This window comes from Hypanus sabinus, chromosome 12 (assembly GCF_030144855.1).
Source record: "Hypanus sabinus isolate sHypSab1 chromosome 12, sHypSab1.hap1, whole genome shotgun sequence".
Lineage (NCBI taxonomy): Eukaryota > Metazoa > Chordata > Chondrichthyes > Myliobatiformes > Dasyatidae > Hypanus > Hypanus sabinus.
In genome coordinates, this window is record NC_082717.1 from 89,007,005 (window position 1) to 89,026,188 (window position 19,184).

Sequence of the window (19,184 nt, forward strand, 5' to 3'; positions counted from 1 at the left end):
CATGTGAAAAAAAGGAATGATCTCTCTAAGTAAGATGAAGGAAACGCCATATCAGAGATACCGTAATTAGAAAGAAAAGAGTGAATAGCTAAAGCAGATTTAGTAGGTGATCTAGTAACAGGGGACGATCGATCCTAATTGGGATCTAATCAGCAATTAAAGTCGCCACCCAGTATAAGAGAATATGAATTTAAATCTGGTAGTGAGGAGAAAAGATGTTCAAAAAAAATTAACATCGTCAAAATTGGGAGCATACAGGTTTGCTAGTACAACTTTAGTATTATATAATTTACCAGAACGATAATAAAACGGCCATTTGTGTCAGATAGCTTATTATGGAGTTCAAAAGGAATATTTGATATAATAAGGATGGAACCCCCCCCCCTCACTTTGGCCAGGAAGGATGAATGAAAATGCTGACCCACCCACTTTGACAAAAGCCAAGAATTATCAAAACTACGAATATGAGTTTCTTGAAGGAAAGCAATGTCAGCTTTGAGTTGCTTAATATGGGAGAAGACCTTCCTCCTTTTAATAGGATGATTCAACACTTTACATTCCAGCTCACAAATTTAAGTGTATTAACCATTATCAATTGTTAGTACATAAAAGGTAGTAGGAATATATAAAATCAAATATTGCAATAACAGTCTGGGAGCAAAAATATAAACATAAATCAGTAAAATTAGGGCAGAAACATGTCCTGAATAACAAGGGAAAACAAAAAAAACAGTAAATAGTGTTGGAACTAGAGAACCCACCCCAACCTCGCAACCCAAAACTAGATAGCTACCCAAAAAAGCAGCTAGCTCTACAAAAAAAAATGTTACCCCAAAAATAACTTCCAGTTCCGTATCATTGACATAGGCTCCATATAGATAATATAGCAAATACTAGCTAATTTATGCACTAGAGAGCAAAGTTACAAATAGGAACAACTTCGTCAGAAAAGGTATAAAGCTTAATACAAAAAAAAAATCCCAAAAAAACTAACCTACCCGCGAGAAACTATGAAAAATTGAAAGAAAAAAATAAAGGGGGGGGGAAGGGGGAAATTATAAATTTAAAGAGAATACATATCAGCCGTTTTTAAAAAAAAAAAGCAAATCTTATACCATAAATCAACAGGGAGGCCTTCATTAAGAAACTCCATGCCTCCAAAACAAATTAAGACGCAGGGAAACATTAAATTTAAATAATCTATTTAAGAAAATCGCACCAAGTCCAGGGAGAGACTAACTAGAACCCTTAGAATCTCAATAGTTAATGCCTGAATTATTCAAGTAGAGTCCGAGTTCACAAAAAAAACTTTGGTTCAAGAAGTACTTATCAGCCATTTTAGAAAATCAAACCGGGTCCGAAGAAGCCAAGATGGCTGGAAGATTTCCAACAAACAATTCAGCCTCCTTCACTGATTTAAACCACTTATATTCTCCAGTAGTACTACTAGTATATTCCGTTAGGTTGGAGCAGAGAGTTTCTAGATATTGAACACGGCGTTCTAAATCTTCAGAGGTTAGGTCGATGCGAGATAGATGTTCAGCATGATCATCCACTCTGGCATTAATCTGATCCAATTTTGACTCCAGCTGACTGATAGAAGCTCTAAATTCAGTCTTGATATCCGTTAGAGTATCTTGTCGATGCTGTTCCAGGATAGAGAGAATCTCAGCCAACAGGAAAGTTTCTCTTTTCCCGAGTTTAGTACTTTTTGTAGTCATTATAAGATAGACGTATTCGCAGGCAGATAAAAGAAAGCAAATAAAATAACGAACTAAGGTTTAAAAAGGGAGACACATAGTGCGAAAATAGGAAGTATAACGGAGCAAAAGTTTGAAGTGACTAAACAATCGCCATCTTACCGGAAGTCCCCCCTCCCCCCAATATGCTTTTTAACTAGAGGCACAAAGGTTGGCACCAATACCTGTTTGCCCTCTGTTCGGTAATGGTTCATGGTGTTTAGTGTAGGGACAGTTGTGGCATCATCCAATACCTTCCTTAATTTGCTTTCAGCTGACTTTCTTACAAGGGATGGGGCATGCAAATAGTGGATGCATCTCCAGTCAAGTTGTAGTTGTCTCCACAATGCTGACCATCCTGTTTTTACCACAATGTGGCTTGTTGATTGTTGTATATCACTGCTATCTATGTCATTTCCACAGAAGTGATTTTTTCTCCAGTATAGGTTCTTCGTTGGATATCAGCAGGCTTTAGTTCAGAATCTTTGAAATACTTTTCAAACTCATTTTGTGGAATGACTGAAACAACTGAGCCAGTGTCCAATTCCATTTTAATTAATTTGCTGTTCACTTCTGGTGTAAGCCATATTGCTTACTGTTGCTAGTTTTCACGTTGTAAATCTCAAGGCTACTCAGCCCTATAATGCCCTTTTTGAAATTGCAAATTGACTTTAGCTTTCTCTCTTCCCTGTGGAATCTGCCCGACATGCTATTTATATGTGTCCTACTTTGTCACCTTTACATTTGATGTATGTGAGCCCCTGCACAATGGTAACACAACTTGTTCAGCCAGGTAGTTAGATATTGTAATGTTGTTTATGCTCATTTTCATTCCTGACTACAACTCAGTTGCTTCCCCGTCTGCTGTTTCTATTGATACAGCTATTTCAACTGCTCTTTTAGATGTAAGTTGTACTTCAGTTAGGAGCCATTTTTGAATGCTTTCTTGTAAGACTCACAAACTTAAAAAATGACAGAACAGACTTTTTAACAACAACCCATTGGTTTACGATGTTATGTCTTCTGCTCGCTGTGAAAATGAGGGACTCCTTATTAGGGTCCTTATTAGAACCTGTGACTTGTCGAATGCCGGATGAAATGTGATAGTCTTTGGGGTAATTGCAAGGTCTATGTCTTTGCTATTGCCTAGCTCACGCATGTGCTCGGTAGTGGGTGCGCTTTTTTTGCTGGGGGGAGGGAAGATTGTTGCTTGCTGCTGCTTATGCGTGGTAGGGAGGAGCTGGTAGGGAGGACTTTGGGGTTCTCATGTTTCACTGTCACTCATTCTTTGGGGCACTTCTCTGTTTTCGTGGATGTTTGCGAAGTAAAAGCATTTCATGATGTATATTGTATACATTTCTCTGACATTAAATTGGACCTTTGAACTAAATGATCTCTTAGTGTATCATTAAGCCCATCACTGAACTGAAAATGCTCAGACAACCTCTATAGATGTACAGTACAGTGGAGAGCATTCTGACAGGCTGCAACACTGTCTAGTATGGGGTTGGGGGGGGGGGGCTACTGCGCAGAACTGAAAGAAGCTTCAGAAATTAGTGAGCTGCACCTTGGGTACTACCTCCGTAGCACCCAAGACACCTTCAAGGAGCGGTGCCTCAGAAAGGCGACGTCCATTATTAAGGACCCCCATCACCCAGGGCAAACACTTTTCTCATTAATACTGTCAGGAAGGGTGTACAGAAGCACACTGTTTATGAGCCTGTAGTGATGTGCTACACACAACGCTGAAATAATGACACACAGTTGGTAAGTCGTTTTGAGACTAGTTTATTCAAACTTTGTGGCACTGGCATTTAATCCCTAGCGCCCGCCCTCTCCAGGCGGAAATGACATCAGAGGTGCGTTACCAAAGTCTCTCCCCGCGCACTGTCTATTTGTGACCCAGTTCGCCTGCGCAGAAAGTGGGTTGCCACATAACCCCCCCCCCCCCAGAACCGGCGATACACCCCCCCCCCCCCCCCAATGTCCACAGTCTGGATCAGCCTCTGTTTGGGAGGTCTGCCTCTGCGCTCAGGTGCCTGAACCTCGACTGGCTGTGCCAAGTCCACATGGGCTGGTTTGAGTCGGTCCACCGTGAAAACCTCCTCTTTCCCCCCAATGTCCAGAACGTACGTGGACCCGTTGTTGATCACCTTGAACGGTCCCTCATACGGCTGATGAAGCGGTGCCCGGTGTCCGCCCCTTCATACAAACACAAACTTACAGTTCTGCAGGTCTTTGGGTACATGGGTCGGAGTCCGTTTGTGCTGTGAAGTTGGCACGGGGGCCAGGTTGCTGAGCCTTTCATGTAGCCTGTCCAGGACAGCTGCAGGTTCTTCCTCTTGCCCCCTTGGGGCTGGTATGGGATAGCCAGGGGATACCAACTCAGCCGACGAGGCGTGCAGATCCTCTTTGGGCACTGTGCGAATTCCAAGGAGGACCCAAGGAAGCTCGTACACCCAGTTAGGTCCTCTCAGGCGGGCCATGAGAGCCGACTTCAAGTGACAGTGGAAGCATTCCACTAGTCCGTTCGACTGTGGGTGGTAGGCAGTAGTGTGATGTAGCTGCATTCCCAACAGGCTGGCCACAGCTGACCACAGGCTGGAGGTGAACTGGGCGCCTTTGTCGGAGGTAATGTGGGCCGGTACCCAGAAGCGTGTTACCCAGGTTGCAATCAGTGCTCGGGCGCAGGAATCGGCAGATGTGTCGGTGAGCGGGACCGCCTCTGGCCACCTCGTGAACCGGTCTACCACTGTTAGGAGGTACCGCGCTCCTCGGGACACTTGTAGGGGGCCCACGATATCCACATGAATGTGGTCGAACCTCCAGTGGGTGGGTTCGAAGTGCTGCGGCAGGGCTTTAGTGTGCCGCTGCACCTTAGCTGTTTGGCACTGCGCGCACGTTCTGGCCCATTCGCTGACCTGCTTGCGAAGTCCGTGCCATGCAGACTTGCTGGAGACCAGCCGGACGGTTGTCCTGATAGATGGGTGCACCAAACCGTGAATGGAGTCGAAAACTCGCCGTCTCCAGGCTGCCAGGAAGATGGGGCGAGATTGGCCGGTGGCCATGTCGCACAGGAGGGTCCTCTCACCTGGGCCTACGAGAAAGTCCTGTAGCTGGGCATCTCGTCATCTGCTTGCTGCGCCTCCGCCAGTGCTGCATAGTCCACCCCCAGGGACAGGCCCTGGACAGCTGGTCTGGAGAGTGCGTCCGCCACGACGTTGTCCTTTCCCGAGACATGCTGGATGTCCGTCGTGTACTCGAAGATGTAGGACAGATGTTGCTGCTGGTGAACTGACCAGGGATCAGACATCTTCGTGAACACGAAGGTCAACGATTTGTGGTCCGTGAACGCGGTGTACGGCCTGCCTTCCAAGAAGTACCTGAAATGCTGGATTGCCAGATACAGTGTCAACAGCTCCCCGGTCGAAAGCACTGTACTTGAGTTTGGGTGGTCGTAGGTGCTTGCTGAAGAATGCCGGGGGTTGCCAGCGCCCCTCGATGAGCTGCTCCAGCACCCCACCGACTGCTGTGTTGGATGCGTCCACCGTGAGGGCGGTCGGAACTACCGTTCTGGGGTGCACCAGCATCGCGGCATCTGCCAAGGCTTCCTTGGCTTTAACAAAAGTGGCCGCGGTCTCCTCATCCCAAGTAATGTCCTTGCCTTTACCCGACATCAGGGTGTACAAAGGGCGCATGATACGGGCTGCTGAGGGGAGGAAACGGTGGTAGAAGTTCACCTTACCAACGAACTCCTGCAAGCCTTTGACTGTGTTGGGCTGGGCAAATTGGAGGATCGCATCTACCTTGGTGGGCAGAGGTGTTGCCCTGCCTTTGGTAATCCTGTGGCCCAGGAATTTGATAGTATCAAGACTGAACTGGCATTTGGCCAGGTTGATTGTGAGGCTGAAATCACTTAGGTGGGAGTAAAGCTGGCAGAGGTGGGACAGATGCTCCTGACGACTACTGCTGGCTATAAGGATGTCATTCAAATAGACGGACACAAAGTCCAGGTCGCGTCCCACCACATCCATTAGCCGCTGGAATGTCTATGCGGCATTCTTCAGGTCGAATGGCATTCGGAGGAACTCAAACAGGCTGAACGGGGTGATGACTGCTGTTTTGGGGATGTCTTCAGGGTGCACCGAGATTTGATGGTATCCCCAGATGAGGTCTACTTTGGAAAAGATTCTTGCCCCGTGCAGGTTTGCTGCAAAGTCCTGTATGTGCAGCACGGGGTAGCAGTCTGGAGTTGTAACCTCGTTCAGTCTGTGGTAGTCGCCGCATGGTCTCCAACCCCCAGCTGCTTTGGGCACCATGAGCAAGGGGGAGGCCCATGGGCTGTCGGACCTCGTACAATCCCCAAATCCTCCATCCTCTTGAACTCCTTCTTCGCCAGGCGGAGCTTTTCCGGGGGGAGCCTTGGTGCGCGGGCGTGGAGGGGTGGTCCCTGGGTCAGGATGTGGTGCTGTACCCCGTGTCTGGGCATGGCTGCTGTGAACTGCGGTGCCAGAATCGATGGAAAGTCTGCCAGGATTCTGGTGAATTCATTGTCCTGCAGCATGATGGAGTCCAGGTGTGGGGCCGGCAACTTGGCTTCACCCAGGGAGAACGTCTGGAAAGTCTCAGCATGTACCAGTCTTTTCCCTTGCAAGTTGACCAGCAGGCTGTGAGCTTGCAAGAAGTCCGCCCCCAGGAGTGGTTGGGCCACGGCGGCCAGTGTGAAGTCCCACGTGAACCGGCTGGCGCTGAACTGCAGCTGCACTGTGCGGGTGCCATAGGTCCATATCGTGCTGCCGTTTGCGGCCCTCAGGGTGGGTCCTGGCTTCCTGTTGCGGGTGTCGTACCCCGTCAGGGGCAAGATGCTGATTTCCGCTCCGGTGTCAACCAAGAAGTGGCGTCCTGACTGTTTGTCCCAGATGTATAAGAGGCTGTCCTGGTGGCCAGCCGCCATAGTCATTAGCGGCAGCTGGCCCTGGCCCTGGCCCTTGCAGGGCGGGCGACAACAGTGGGCTTTTGTGCCCCACCACTGGTGGTAGAAACACCACTGTTCACTGTCCTCCTTACTCCTGCCTCTGTGTTGTGTGCGCCCCTCTGCCGGGCCTGGTCTGGTCTGCTGTTGGGCGCGTGGCCTGGTAATCTGACCGACGGACTCCACGCTCTCCCTCTTGGCTTTCCACAGCATGTCTGCCCGGGCCGCCACCTTCCGGGGGTCGCTGAAATCTGCGTCGGCCAGCAGCAGATGTTATGTCCTCGGGCAATTGCTCTAGGAATGCCTGCTCGAACATGAGGCAGGGCTTGTATCCGTCGGCCAGGGCCAGCATCTCGTTCATCAATGCTGATGGCAGTGTGTTTCCCAAACCGTCCAGGTGAAGCAGGCAGGCACCCCGCTCACGCCGTGAGAGGCCAAAGGTCCCAATGAGCAGCACTTTGAATGCTTCATATTTGCCTTCTTCCGGGGGCAACTGTATGAAATCCGCAACCTGGGTAGCCGTCTCCTGGTCAAGGGCACTCACCACGTGATAGTAACGCGTGGAATCAGAGGATATCTGCCGAATCTGGAACTCGGCTTCTGCTTGGCTAAACCACACACGTGGTCGCAGCGTCCAGAAAGTCGGCAGTTTTAGCAAAACTGCGTGAACAGATGAAGAGACGGTCATCTTTGGTCCAAATCCAGTTTGGACTGTCGGGGATCACCAATGTAGCAATGTGCTACACACAGCACTGAAATAACTACACGCAGTGGGTAAGTTGGTTCGAGACTAGTTTATTCAAACTTCGCGGCGCTGGCATTTCATCCCTAACACCCACCCTCTCCGGGTGGAAACAACGTCAGAGGCGCATTACCAAAGTCTCTCCCTGCGCGCTGGCTATTTGTTAGCCGGTTCGCCTGCGCAGAAAGTGGGTCGCCACAAGCCCATAAATTTGACTGTTTTCTGCCTTTTTAAAAAAAAACTTGATCATGTCTTCCCTTCTGAAGAACACATGCAGCACTGCTTTTTAAAAATGCAAACGTCTTGCTGCACGTTTCTTTTTACTCAAATGTCTCACTGTGCTTCAACAGGTACGTAGTCGGCTCAAGTTTCTGTAAAACTTCCTCATCACCACTGTTATGTTTTGTAACTTCAAAACATAAAAATTAACTGAAAGGAAAACATGGAGCTGAGAATAATTCGTGTATTTTTTGCTTTTATCAAGACATGCACACGTGATGTGGTGGCGTGATGATGTATGCCATTCACATACTTTTACATATAACCAGTAGTGAATTATTTACACAACAAAGAATGCTGAATCAAACAATATATTTACAAATTACTGAATTATTAAATACACAACAGAAGATGTCCTTGAACATCCCAAACAGTTGGCTGGCACAAGTTTTCAATATCGAGCCAGGTACACTGTCAAGGCTTGATGCCTTACGAGAGTTCACCCTCTTGAAGGCTATTCCAACATCAGCCTCAGAGGTCACAGGGTTTGCTGGCTGCATGAGGATTCACACAAGTTTGGAGCACCTCTCCCTTTCAAAGATCTATAAAAGGTATTGAACTTGCCAGAGAGTGAAGCATCATTGCCATTTATTTTGTTAGGATTCACCTTGTAGGAAGAAATGTTGTACAAACCCTGTCATAGCCATAGTGCATTGGATTGGGTCTCTAACTTCGTAGTGCATTCGGAATTGCCTTTTCACTCTCACTATGGCCTTCTGTGGGGTCATACAGTCTGTGGACTTCTGTTACCAGTACTGACCTCTTCTCTGACTCAGTCCTGCAGCTACTAAAGTCTACATTTTAATCCCAGTCACAATCTCCAAGAATAACTCCTGACCATTACTATAATATTTCTTAGGCAATTTCTCTGGGATTGGGGATCAGTTCCTTACACTCCAGCTTTGTGGATTGTGAGTTGGTGAATGAGGCCAATGTTGGAAACACAGACACTTCCATAGATGAGGCAAGAGGCTCCTGATATAAAAACACAAGGAAATAAAGAAATAGGTGCATGGCCCCTCAAGCCTGCCCTGCCATTCAATATGATCATGACTGCCCCAGGTCTCAACTCCCTTAATTCTCCGAAGTTTTCAATTCACTGTTCTTTCAAAAATTTACCTACTCCTCTGTAATTACTTCTGATGATTTAGCATTTTCAGTACTCTGGAGTAAAGAATTCCAAAGATTCTTTCTGAGAGAAGAAGTTCTGCACACCTCAGTTTTAAAGGACCACCCACTAATCTTTCTCTGTCCCCATTCAAAATTCTGTCGTAAGTGGAAACATTTTTACATCTATCATGCCCTCTCATGTTTCAGAAAGGTTATTCCTCAGTCTTATATATATAGGTATATAAATTTTTTAACTGCTTATGGTGGAACATCCTTCTCATCCCAGGAATTAGCCATGTGGAGACACAAGGCACTGGAATCTAAAACAAAATCTTGGGTCTGCTTTTTTTGGACATCTGTGCACTGTCTTCAATGGCTGTCTTCAGCTTCTAGTTTCATCTCATTTCATCCCCACACCTACATGTCTATCCTCAGATTTCTCTATTGCCACGGCTTTGGTCACCACACTACAGAAAGAATATGGAGAGAGTGTAGAAGAGATTCACTAGGGCGTTGCCTGGATCGGAGGGCTGAAGTTGGAAGAAGAGACTGGATAGGCTGTTATTGTTACTGTAATGTACAAGACCGAGGAGTGGCTTTATAGGGGCTTATAAAATTATGAGGTATAGATAGGATAGATGGTATGAGTACTTATTCCAGAACAGGGGAGCCTAGAACTAGAGGATAGAGATTTAAGATGAGAGAGGAGAATCTAAAGGATATCTGAGAGGTACATTTTGTACTCAGAATATGGTGGTTATCAGGAATCAGCAGCCCAAGGAAATGATAGAGACAGATACAATTACAATGTTTAAGTGGCTTACGGTTAGGTACTTGGTACAAAAGGGGTAAGGATCTAATGCGGATAAATAGATAGGTATGGACAAGGTAGGCTGAAAAGGCTCATTTCTATGCTGGACATCCCTGATTCTATAACCTTATCCTTTCCCGCATTAAACTCCATTTGACAAGTTTCATCCAATCAAAATTTACATGTTCTTCTTTATCAATTCTGCTCGTTCTATCCTGAAAGAACTCCAGCAATTTGTCAATCAAATTCCTTCTGTAAAACCATGTGTCTTAGTTTAATTACATTAAGCTTTTCTAAATGCCTCACAATTTCCTCCTTGATTCTGGAACCGAGCACCTTGCTAATCACAGATATCTAACTTAAAAGCCTATAGTTACCACCTACTTGTCTACTTCCCTTGAACAATAGTTACATCTGCCAATTTTTAATCTGTTGGTATAGGAGAGTTTTGAACCAATGGCTCCATTATTTCTGCAGCTACAGCCTTTAAAACTCTCAGGAGCAGAAGACTTATTGCCTTTAGTTCTTTCTAATTCCTTCATGATAGAGGTCGGTATTATGAATCTTTTAACATAGTGTTTCAAAGCAGCCCACCTTCCACCATGAGGACTAATGCGAAGTACTGGTTTAACCTATTGTAAAACTTTTTTTGTTTTCTGAATGTAGTAGTCTAGGGATCTGACCTTACCCTAGCTACTTTTTCCTTTTTTTGTATCCATATTACAAAATGTTTTTTCTCAAATTCCATTTTCTGCCTTATTATTAACTTATGCTTCCCTTGCTGCTGATTCTTGTAAAATCCTGTCTGTCACTTGCTCTAAACACTTTATAGGCTTTGGCCCTTGATTCATTATTTTACCAACAGAGCAGGTGGGTAACTTGTAAGTTGGTGTTCTCCTTCACTGCTTACAAGGGACTTCAGTGTGCTCCAGATTCATTATCCTGAAGTTGTCAATAGCATCCAAATGCTCTTTCTCTACTTTGAGTGGTCATGGGCTAAGACAGACAGACAGACATACTTTATTGATCCCGAGGGAAATTGGGCTTCGTTACAGCCGCACCAACCAAGAGTAGTGAAGAAATATAGCAATATAAAACCATAAATAATTAAGTAATAATAAGTTAATCATGCCAAGTGGAAATAAGTCCAGGACCAGCCTATTGGCTCAGGGTGTCTGACACTCCGAGGGAGGAGTTGTAAAGTTTGATGGCCACAGGCAGGAATGACTTCCTATGATGCTCAGTGTTATATCTCGGTGGAACGAGTCTCTGGCTGAATGTACTCCTGTGTCTAACCAGTACATTATGGAGTGGATGGGAATCATTGGCCAAGATGGCATGCAACTTGGACAGCATCCTCTTTCCAGTCACCACCGTCAGAGAGTCCAGTTCCACTCCCACAACATCACTGGTCTTACAAATGAGTTTGTTAATTCTGTTGGTGTCTGCTACCCTCAGCCCCAGCACTCAACAGCAAACATGATAGCACTGGCCACCACAGCCTCATAGAACATCCTCAGCATCATCCAGCAGATGTTAAAGGACCTCAGTCTTCTCAGGAAATAGAGACGGCTCTGACCCTTCTTGTAGACAGCCTCAGTGTTCTTTGACCTAAGATTGTTCTAAGATTCCCAGAAGACAGTGGGGATTGTGGATTTCTCCCAGGAAGCTTTAAGCACATGCTTGAATTTTCTTTAATGTACAAACAGAAAATGCTGGAAATGCTCAGTTGGCCAGGTTGCATCTGTGAAAAGCAGAGCCTACGTTTCAGGTCAAAGACCCCTCATCAGATGGACATTTGCTGAGGACACCAAAGTTGCCCTCCTGTGGATCTTGTGAGACAGCACTGGTGATATTTTCCAGTGCTTTGAACTTCTTGCTTTAGGTAGTCCAGGTCACATGTAGAAGGCACAGGTCATTGCTACCCAGTAGCACGAGTCTTGTGTTTGGTATGAAAGCTTGATCTTCATATAACCTTTTCACAATTGACCAAAGTCTGTTTTGGCTCATTGAAATGTCAAATTTACTTATCAATGTCTGCCTTCTTCAAGAAATGGTTGCCACTTTTCACTTGAATTAAAATGCCAAGAGAAGGATCACAGTATTACCTATTTACTTTTCCCATCTATTGAACTGCTGACATTAGCCACATATCATTTTCACTCAGAGAGGAGAACCTGAAGGGAAGCTGATCTTAAATAGAAGTTCCACACTCCTAGCCTAGCACCTGGCTTATATTGAAAGAAACTTCATAATCAAGCCATGTCTCTAGTAACAAAGAAGTTGCATACCTTGATCATAAAAAATCAGGAGAGAATATAATACCCTGTTTATAAACGTATAATTTTAAAAGCCTAGTTCCTCCATGGTAGGAATGGCAGAAACTGAACTATCAAAAAGACATGCATCAGGAAAATATATGCTCCATCTTGTGTACTCCAAATTATGACATGTATGGTAATGAATTTTGGGCTTGTCCACTTTTTTAACTGGTGAAATTAACTATTTTTTGTGGAATTTATTATGCTGCAATGTGTGAGCCGCACTGTTTTAATTTACCTTTAACATGCATGTTTGTCTTTTTGTTACAGTGAAACCAAAAAAGAAAGGTCAATCGAATGAAAGAGGTGAAATTTCTTCACAATTTTCTATTCTCGTTTAGGTGCCTTTTTTTATAAGAATTATAAGAATTATAATTATAAGAATTAAGAATTATAAGAATTAGTTCCTTCCAGCTGAAAAACCTTAATTGAATTAGTTAAGTGCTAATTGTTTGAATTACAAGAGAAATCAGGGAATGTTCACATGTGGGATTGTACATCAAATTAAAATACTATCTTTTAAATTTTAGTTTGAATCTACTTTCCACATGTCAGTGCAGATTAAGAGATATCAAGATGAGTCTAAGTGGACATGGATACACAGTACGAAACTTACCGCTTATCAATACAGAGAAGGTATAAAGTGGCCAAAAACAAAAATAACCATGTAATGTGCCCATCTAGATTGATGCTACAAGTCCTTACCCAACTTTTAACTGATGCAAAGCTTCATTTCAGGGTGCAATACATTGGGCCATAATTTTTCAATATCAGCAGTTTAAAATGGCAAGATGGTCCTCATGGGGTGTAGACTTCTCTGCAAGATAGCTACTGCAGAGAGACCTCAAGCTCAATTAGAGCTGTGAACGAGAGGCACAAACGAAGCACATTCTAGCACATCATGTATTCTGTTATACTGAGCATCAAGTATTCTAAATCCTGTTTGTTCTGCCTGGTGGTTAACACTGCTTTGTTACTGCTCGCACAGTTCTGGAACACCTGGATAGTGAAGATGCATACATTTGGATGCTCTTTATTGATTACAGCTCCGTATTCAAAGCTATCATCCCCTCAAAATTAATCAATAAGCTCCATGACTTGGGCTTTGATACCTCCTAGTACAATTGGATACTCGATTTCTTCACTTGCAGACCCCAGTCAGTTTGGATTGGCAACAATATCTCGTCTACAATCTCCATCAGCACAGGCGCACCACAAGGATGTGTGCTTAGCCCACTGTTCTACTTGCTTTGTAATTATGACTGAGGCTAAGCACAGCTCCAATGCCATCTTTAAGTTTGCTGATAACATTGTTGCTGGCCAATCAAAGTTGGTGACAAATTGACAAACAGGAGGGAAATTGAAAATCTATTTGAATGGTGTCACAGCACAACTTCTTACTCAATGTCAGCAAAGCCAAAGAGCTGATTATTGACTACAGGAGGAAGAAACCAGGAGTCCATGAGCCAGTCCTCATTAGGGAATCTGAGGTGGAGAGGGTCAGTAACTTTAAATTCCTTAATATCAGAAGATCTGTCCTGGGACCAGACATTTCAGTGCATTTCAAAGAAGGCTCAACAGAGCCTCAACTTTCTTAGAAGATTGCTCATATTCAACATCTTATCTAAAACATTGACTAACTTCTATAGATACTCAGTGGATACTCCTGACTGGTTGCTTCATAGCCTGGTATGGAAACACCAATGCCCAAGAACTGAAAAACCTACAAAAAGTGATGGATACAGCCCCCTCCATCACAAGCAAAGCCCTCCCCACTGTTGAGCATATCTGCAAGCAACACTGCCACAAGAAAACAGAATCCATCATCAAGGACCCTACCATCCAGGCCATGCTCTCTTCTTACTGCTACCATTGGGCAGGAGTTACAGGAATAGGTCCCACATCACCAGGTTCAGGAGCAGTTATTACTGCTCAATCATCAGGCTCTTGAACCAGTGTAGATAACTTAACTCGCCTCAACAATGAATTGATTCCACAACCAATGGTCTCACTTTTAAGGACTCTATAACTCTGGTTCTTAGTATTATTTATTTATTATTATGATTTTTTTTTTTGTAAAGAGTTTGTCCTCTTTTGCATGTTGGTTGTTGATCTTTCTGTAGTTTTTCATTGATTCATTGTATTCCTTTGTTCTACTGTGAATGGCTGCAAGGAAATCAGTCTCAGGGAAGTATATGGTGACATATACGTACTTTGATAATAACATTTCTTTGAACTTTAACCTCTTGCCTCAGTCTTTAGGTGCTGATTTATGTTGTACCACGCAGTGGTCAATTTTGCATTCTGCTTGGTCCACTGGAAATAACTAGAGAGATCACAATAGTGGACTTTGATTCAAACATACCCATAATTTAGAACTGAATTTCAAACCTGTATTCAAATATTTACTGCCATCCTGGCCTCAAACTCTATCATGTTGTTTATTTTTCTTATGCTTCTTTTTTCTCACTATAATCTTTGGATTACTGTTCTCAAGAGTTAGGGCATTCTTTATGGCTGCTGTTAAAGTCTTGTTAAATTTAGCCAATATGCTTCAAACTAACTATGGTAATAACAACTTCAGTCTCAGGAAAATCTGTTTATAAAGAATAAGTTTTAGCACAGTTAGTGATTTCCTATCCAGAATACTGGATAGTATTAGAGATTAATGATATAAAGCCACCTTATCTTTTATTTAATAAATATCAAAGTCTGAACACTGAACTAAGTCTTTACATAATGCTGTGTATGATATGTAAGATTACAAATTTCTTTATATTCCTTCAAGCAATTGCTGAAATCTTAACTGTGAATGTCATCTTCCCTAATGAAGATAGATATGGTAAGTAAACAAGATGTTCTTCACATGATAGTAGATATTAGTAAAGCAGAATTCTTGTATTTTACAGAAGTATGTTTGCACCCTGTCTGAAATTTCGTCCTGTTCTCCTTCCTCACAATTATAAGCACCTGCTTAGATTCTTTGAAAACAATTGTATTGTTTGATCTGTTTTGCTATTTTGCCACAATTAGGCTGAGTATTTTCACACATAAATTTAGCAAAGTTGTTTTTAGTTAATTATAGACCAGAGTTGTTCTTGCTTCCACTTAGAGAATTATATCCTACAGGAAGTTTATACGTGCTAGATTTAAATTGTTTGAGCAGAAGAATAAAGTCAGATTGTTTAGGGCATTTATCCCACTTTCTTCATGTGACCTGTGTTGTGCGGTTTTTTTGTGTTTTGGTCACAGAAAAATAATGGTGGAATGACTATGTACATTTGTGTTATCACTGACTGATACACTTCTGTTAAGTTTGGCTTCCTAAAAGGATTAAATTCCCTATTATGTATTCTGTATTCCTGTTGTCACATCAACTGTCTTACATCACATATATTCAGTATTCTAATTACACCCTGGGTGAGGATGAAGTTTAGAAATCCTGAGATTGGCTTCACGTTAACCAGATGGCATGTTATGCATATGCCTCTGCTTTCTGAGGAGGCTGAAGAGAGCGGGTCTGTGCACACCAATATTCAGAATCTTCTACAGGTGTGAAGTGGAGAGCACCTTAACTTGCTGCATCACCTTGTGGTACGGAATCTGCCCTGCAGTGGACAGGAGGGCCCTGCAAATGGGTACTTAAAACTACCCAACTTATCACTGGCACCAGCCTACCTGCCAGTAGGGACATATATACAGAAAGGTGCCGGGAAAAGGCCAGCAATATCATGAAGGATCCCACCCACCCTGCTTATGAACTGTTTGTCATACTCCCATCAGAGAAGAGGCTTCAAAGCATCCACTCAACTCAAAGTCAGTCATCAGGGTGGTCAAAACCTCCACCCATTAACCCACCCCACTACCTCAACATACACTTCATCGAGCATCACTTTATGTATATACAATCAGCCTACATATCTATCAGTTACTTGTACATTGTTTCATAAGATTGCTTTTATATTTATATTTATTGTGTTCTTTATGCTTATTATGTTTTTTTAATGCTTCATTGGATCCATAGTAATAATCATTTCACTCTTTACAGTCATGCACTGAAGAATGACAAATAACAATCTTGAAACTCAAAAATTTGCCTGATGATTGAAAACAAAGGCACATTTTTAAACTTGCAAAATAAATTACTCATTGCCTGAAGAAAGGTCAGTTATTTTAAGACCTGTGTTTCACACAGCTTCTGTTGTAAACCATAAGTATTGACAACAATTTCAAGTTGGAAATAAGCACAAGCAGAGAATATTGGTATGGACATATGATGAGTCCATATCAGAGGTTGCAGTCATCTGCAATTTCTACTCTGCTGGACAAGGTGTAGAATTTGGGGCAACATCAGTGAGGAAAGGTAAAGGAGAAGGACGATAGCAAATTGTACCACGAGGCAAATATTCCACATTGGGGAGGATGTCAGATTTCAGTTCAATCATTTATGATTGATGACAATGTTCTCTGGAGATGGTGATTTCATTCATGGAACCTGGATTAGTTCTTGCAGGCCCTGATGACAGCAAATGATTGATACCAAAATTTCTTCCAGTCTAAATAGAATAACAGAAATAAAGCGTGGATTCATCAGGTATCTCACTTTGTTCTTCTGCATGCCCAGTAGAAGGTATAATGACAATAAAGGAGATAATGATGCAGGAGCTCTACCTAAAATAATTCACTGTTTCGCCAAATTAGAGCCTTTCCCCACCCTTGTACTTTAATTACACTCTTCTAAATCTGTCTGGATCTGCATAACTTTTACAGAAGGAGAATGCATAAGAATTGATGGTGTTGGACTGGAGAGAAATGGATTTGGCATTCATACTTCATCCAATGGAATAATATACACAGGGCAATGGAAAAATGATAAGGTAATCAACGAGTTTAAACAATCCTTTTATCAATGTTTGAAACAGAATTTAATGGTCGAATATCTTCAACGTTCAGAAGTTTAAAGTAAATTTATTATCAAAGTACATATATATTGCCATATACAACCCTGAGATTCATTTTCTTGTAGGCATTCACAGTAAATCCAAGAACCATAATAGAATCAATGAAAGACTGCATCCAACAGGGCAGACAAACAACCAATATGCAAAAGACAACAAATTGTGCAATGTAAAAATAAAATAATAATTAAAACAAACAAACAAACCAGCAAGCAATAAATATCAAGAACATGAGATGAGTCCTTGAAAGTGAGTCCTTGAAAGTGAGTCCATAGGTTGTGGGAATAATTCACTGATGTGATGAGTGAAGTTATCTGGTTCAAGAGTCTAATGGTTGAGGGGTAATCAACATTAGTCACTGTTAAACAAGGGAAATCCAAATGTTGCTGTAATGATGCAGAGAAATCCAAAGGTTGCACATCTTGCAGATTTCTCCAACTTATTAAAAGGAAATAGACAAAAATTTAAGATATTTCTGAAGTATTCTTGATGAAAAATACTCAGAACATTTTTTCCTAGAAATTTTAAATTGTTCTCAGATGGGAATGCTAAATCTGTATGTACAATTAACCCTGTACTTCATTTCAATTTGGTTGTATTTCTGGTGAAACTATCATGCATGTTTTGTGAGCAAATTCTGCTCCTAAGTTGTTAATTTGTGGGTCACGATTATTCATGGATCATTGCCAGAATACCTACTGACCCATTGATACGAGGGCTTGAACTCTCAAAAGCCAAGCAAAACTGGAAGTCAATTCTTACTGTTGGAAAGCAGCTCTTAATAGTGTCCAATGGCAAAACGCAGCTTTCTGAGTTCGGGGTCAAATGCATCCTATTACCTGGCCTACTGTATACCAGGCAGAATGTACAACTCCATTCAATCTTGATTTTGTAAGGACAGGACAGATGAGTGTTTTTCTTATTTTCTCTATTACCTTAGCTTTATTTCATTTTCAGTGGTTGAAGATACTTCTTGAAAAATTATTATTAATCCTTTAATATTTATTTTAAATAAAAATTTGCATTCAGTTGATACACAATAGGCAAAGCAGCTTGCCTAAGAACAAAATGCTACAGGTCTCTACGGCCTTTATGTTTACTTTGTTGAGAATGGTAGAATAATAGCAGTGTAAATAGCTCTGTTTGAAGATTAGAGATAAAGATTTTTACTTGTCACATGTACACTGAAAAATACAGTGAAGTGCATTGTTTGCATCAAATCAAATTAGTGAGTAATATGCTGGGAGCCTGCAAATGTTGTCACTCTTATGATGCCATCAGAGCATGCCTACACTTCACTAACCCTAACTGTACATCTCTGGAATATGGGAGGAAACCAGAGAACCACAAGAGTAGGTACAGTCAAGGCAAAGGCTGTGTGGGGAAGGGCCTTGATCTAAGGCCTCAAGTGACAATGGTGCTATCTCCACAATGTGTTAACATATTGACCAAAGGAACGTACTGTGTTTATATTTCAAGATTCAAGATTGTTTAACGTCATTTTCAGTACACAAGTGTAAAGGAAAATGAAACAATTGTTACTCCAGATCCGATGCAGCACAAAAAAAAACACATTAAGGTAAAGGCAAACACGAGGAAATCTGCAGATGCTGGAAATTCAAGCAACACACACAAAATGCTGGTGGAATGCAGCAGGCCAGGCAGCATCTATAGGGAGAAGCACTGTCGATGTTTTGGGCTGAGACCCTCTGTCAGGACTAACTGAAAGGAAAGATAGTAAGAGATTTGAAAGTAGGAGGGGGAGGGGAAAATGCAAAATAATAGGAGAAGACCGGAGGGGGAGGGATGAAGCTGAGAGCCAGAAAGGTGATTGGCAAAAGGGATACAGAGCTGGAGAAGGGAAAGGATCACGGGATGGGAGGCCTAGGGAGAAAGAAAGGGGGAAGGGAGCACCAGAGGGAGATGGAGAACAGGCAGAGTGATGGGCAGAGAGAAAGAAAAAAAAGGGAGGGGGTAAAGAAACTAAATATATCAGGGATGGGGTAAGAAGGGGAGGAGGGGCAATAATGGAAGTTAGAGAAGTCAATGTTCATGCAATCAGGTTGGAGGCTATCCAGTCGGTAATAAGGTGTTAAATACATTAAGTAAAGAACAGAATAGTTTAAAATAAATATAACTACATTAATAGCTATGAATACATAGATGGAGTATATGTATATAAGGTGATACTAGGTACAGGAGTGTCTGTACATAAGGTGACTCTGACAGAAAATGATAAAGTAGTCATGGAC

The 19,184-nt window shown here is 42.6% G+C and overlaps 1 protein-coding gene across 2 annotated transcripts in view; it reads left to right on the plus strand.

The window, feature by feature from the left end:
- The window catches only part of morn2 (MORN repeat containing 2), a 43,258-nt gene that overhangs the window by 7,939 nt on the left and 16,135 nt on the right, over positions 1–19,184 (plus strand). For both annotated transcript variants that reach the window (XM_059986418.1, XM_059986416.1), the window contains exons 2-4: positions 12,245–12,280; positions 14,763–14,816; positions 16,745–16,851. In XM_059986418.1, coding sequence (XP_059842401.1) covers positions 12,245–12,280; positions 14,763–14,816; positions 16,745–16,851 — 197 coding nt within the window. The remainder of the gene's footprint in view (positions 1–12,244; positions 12,281–14,762; positions 14,817–16,744; positions 16,852–19,184) is intronic.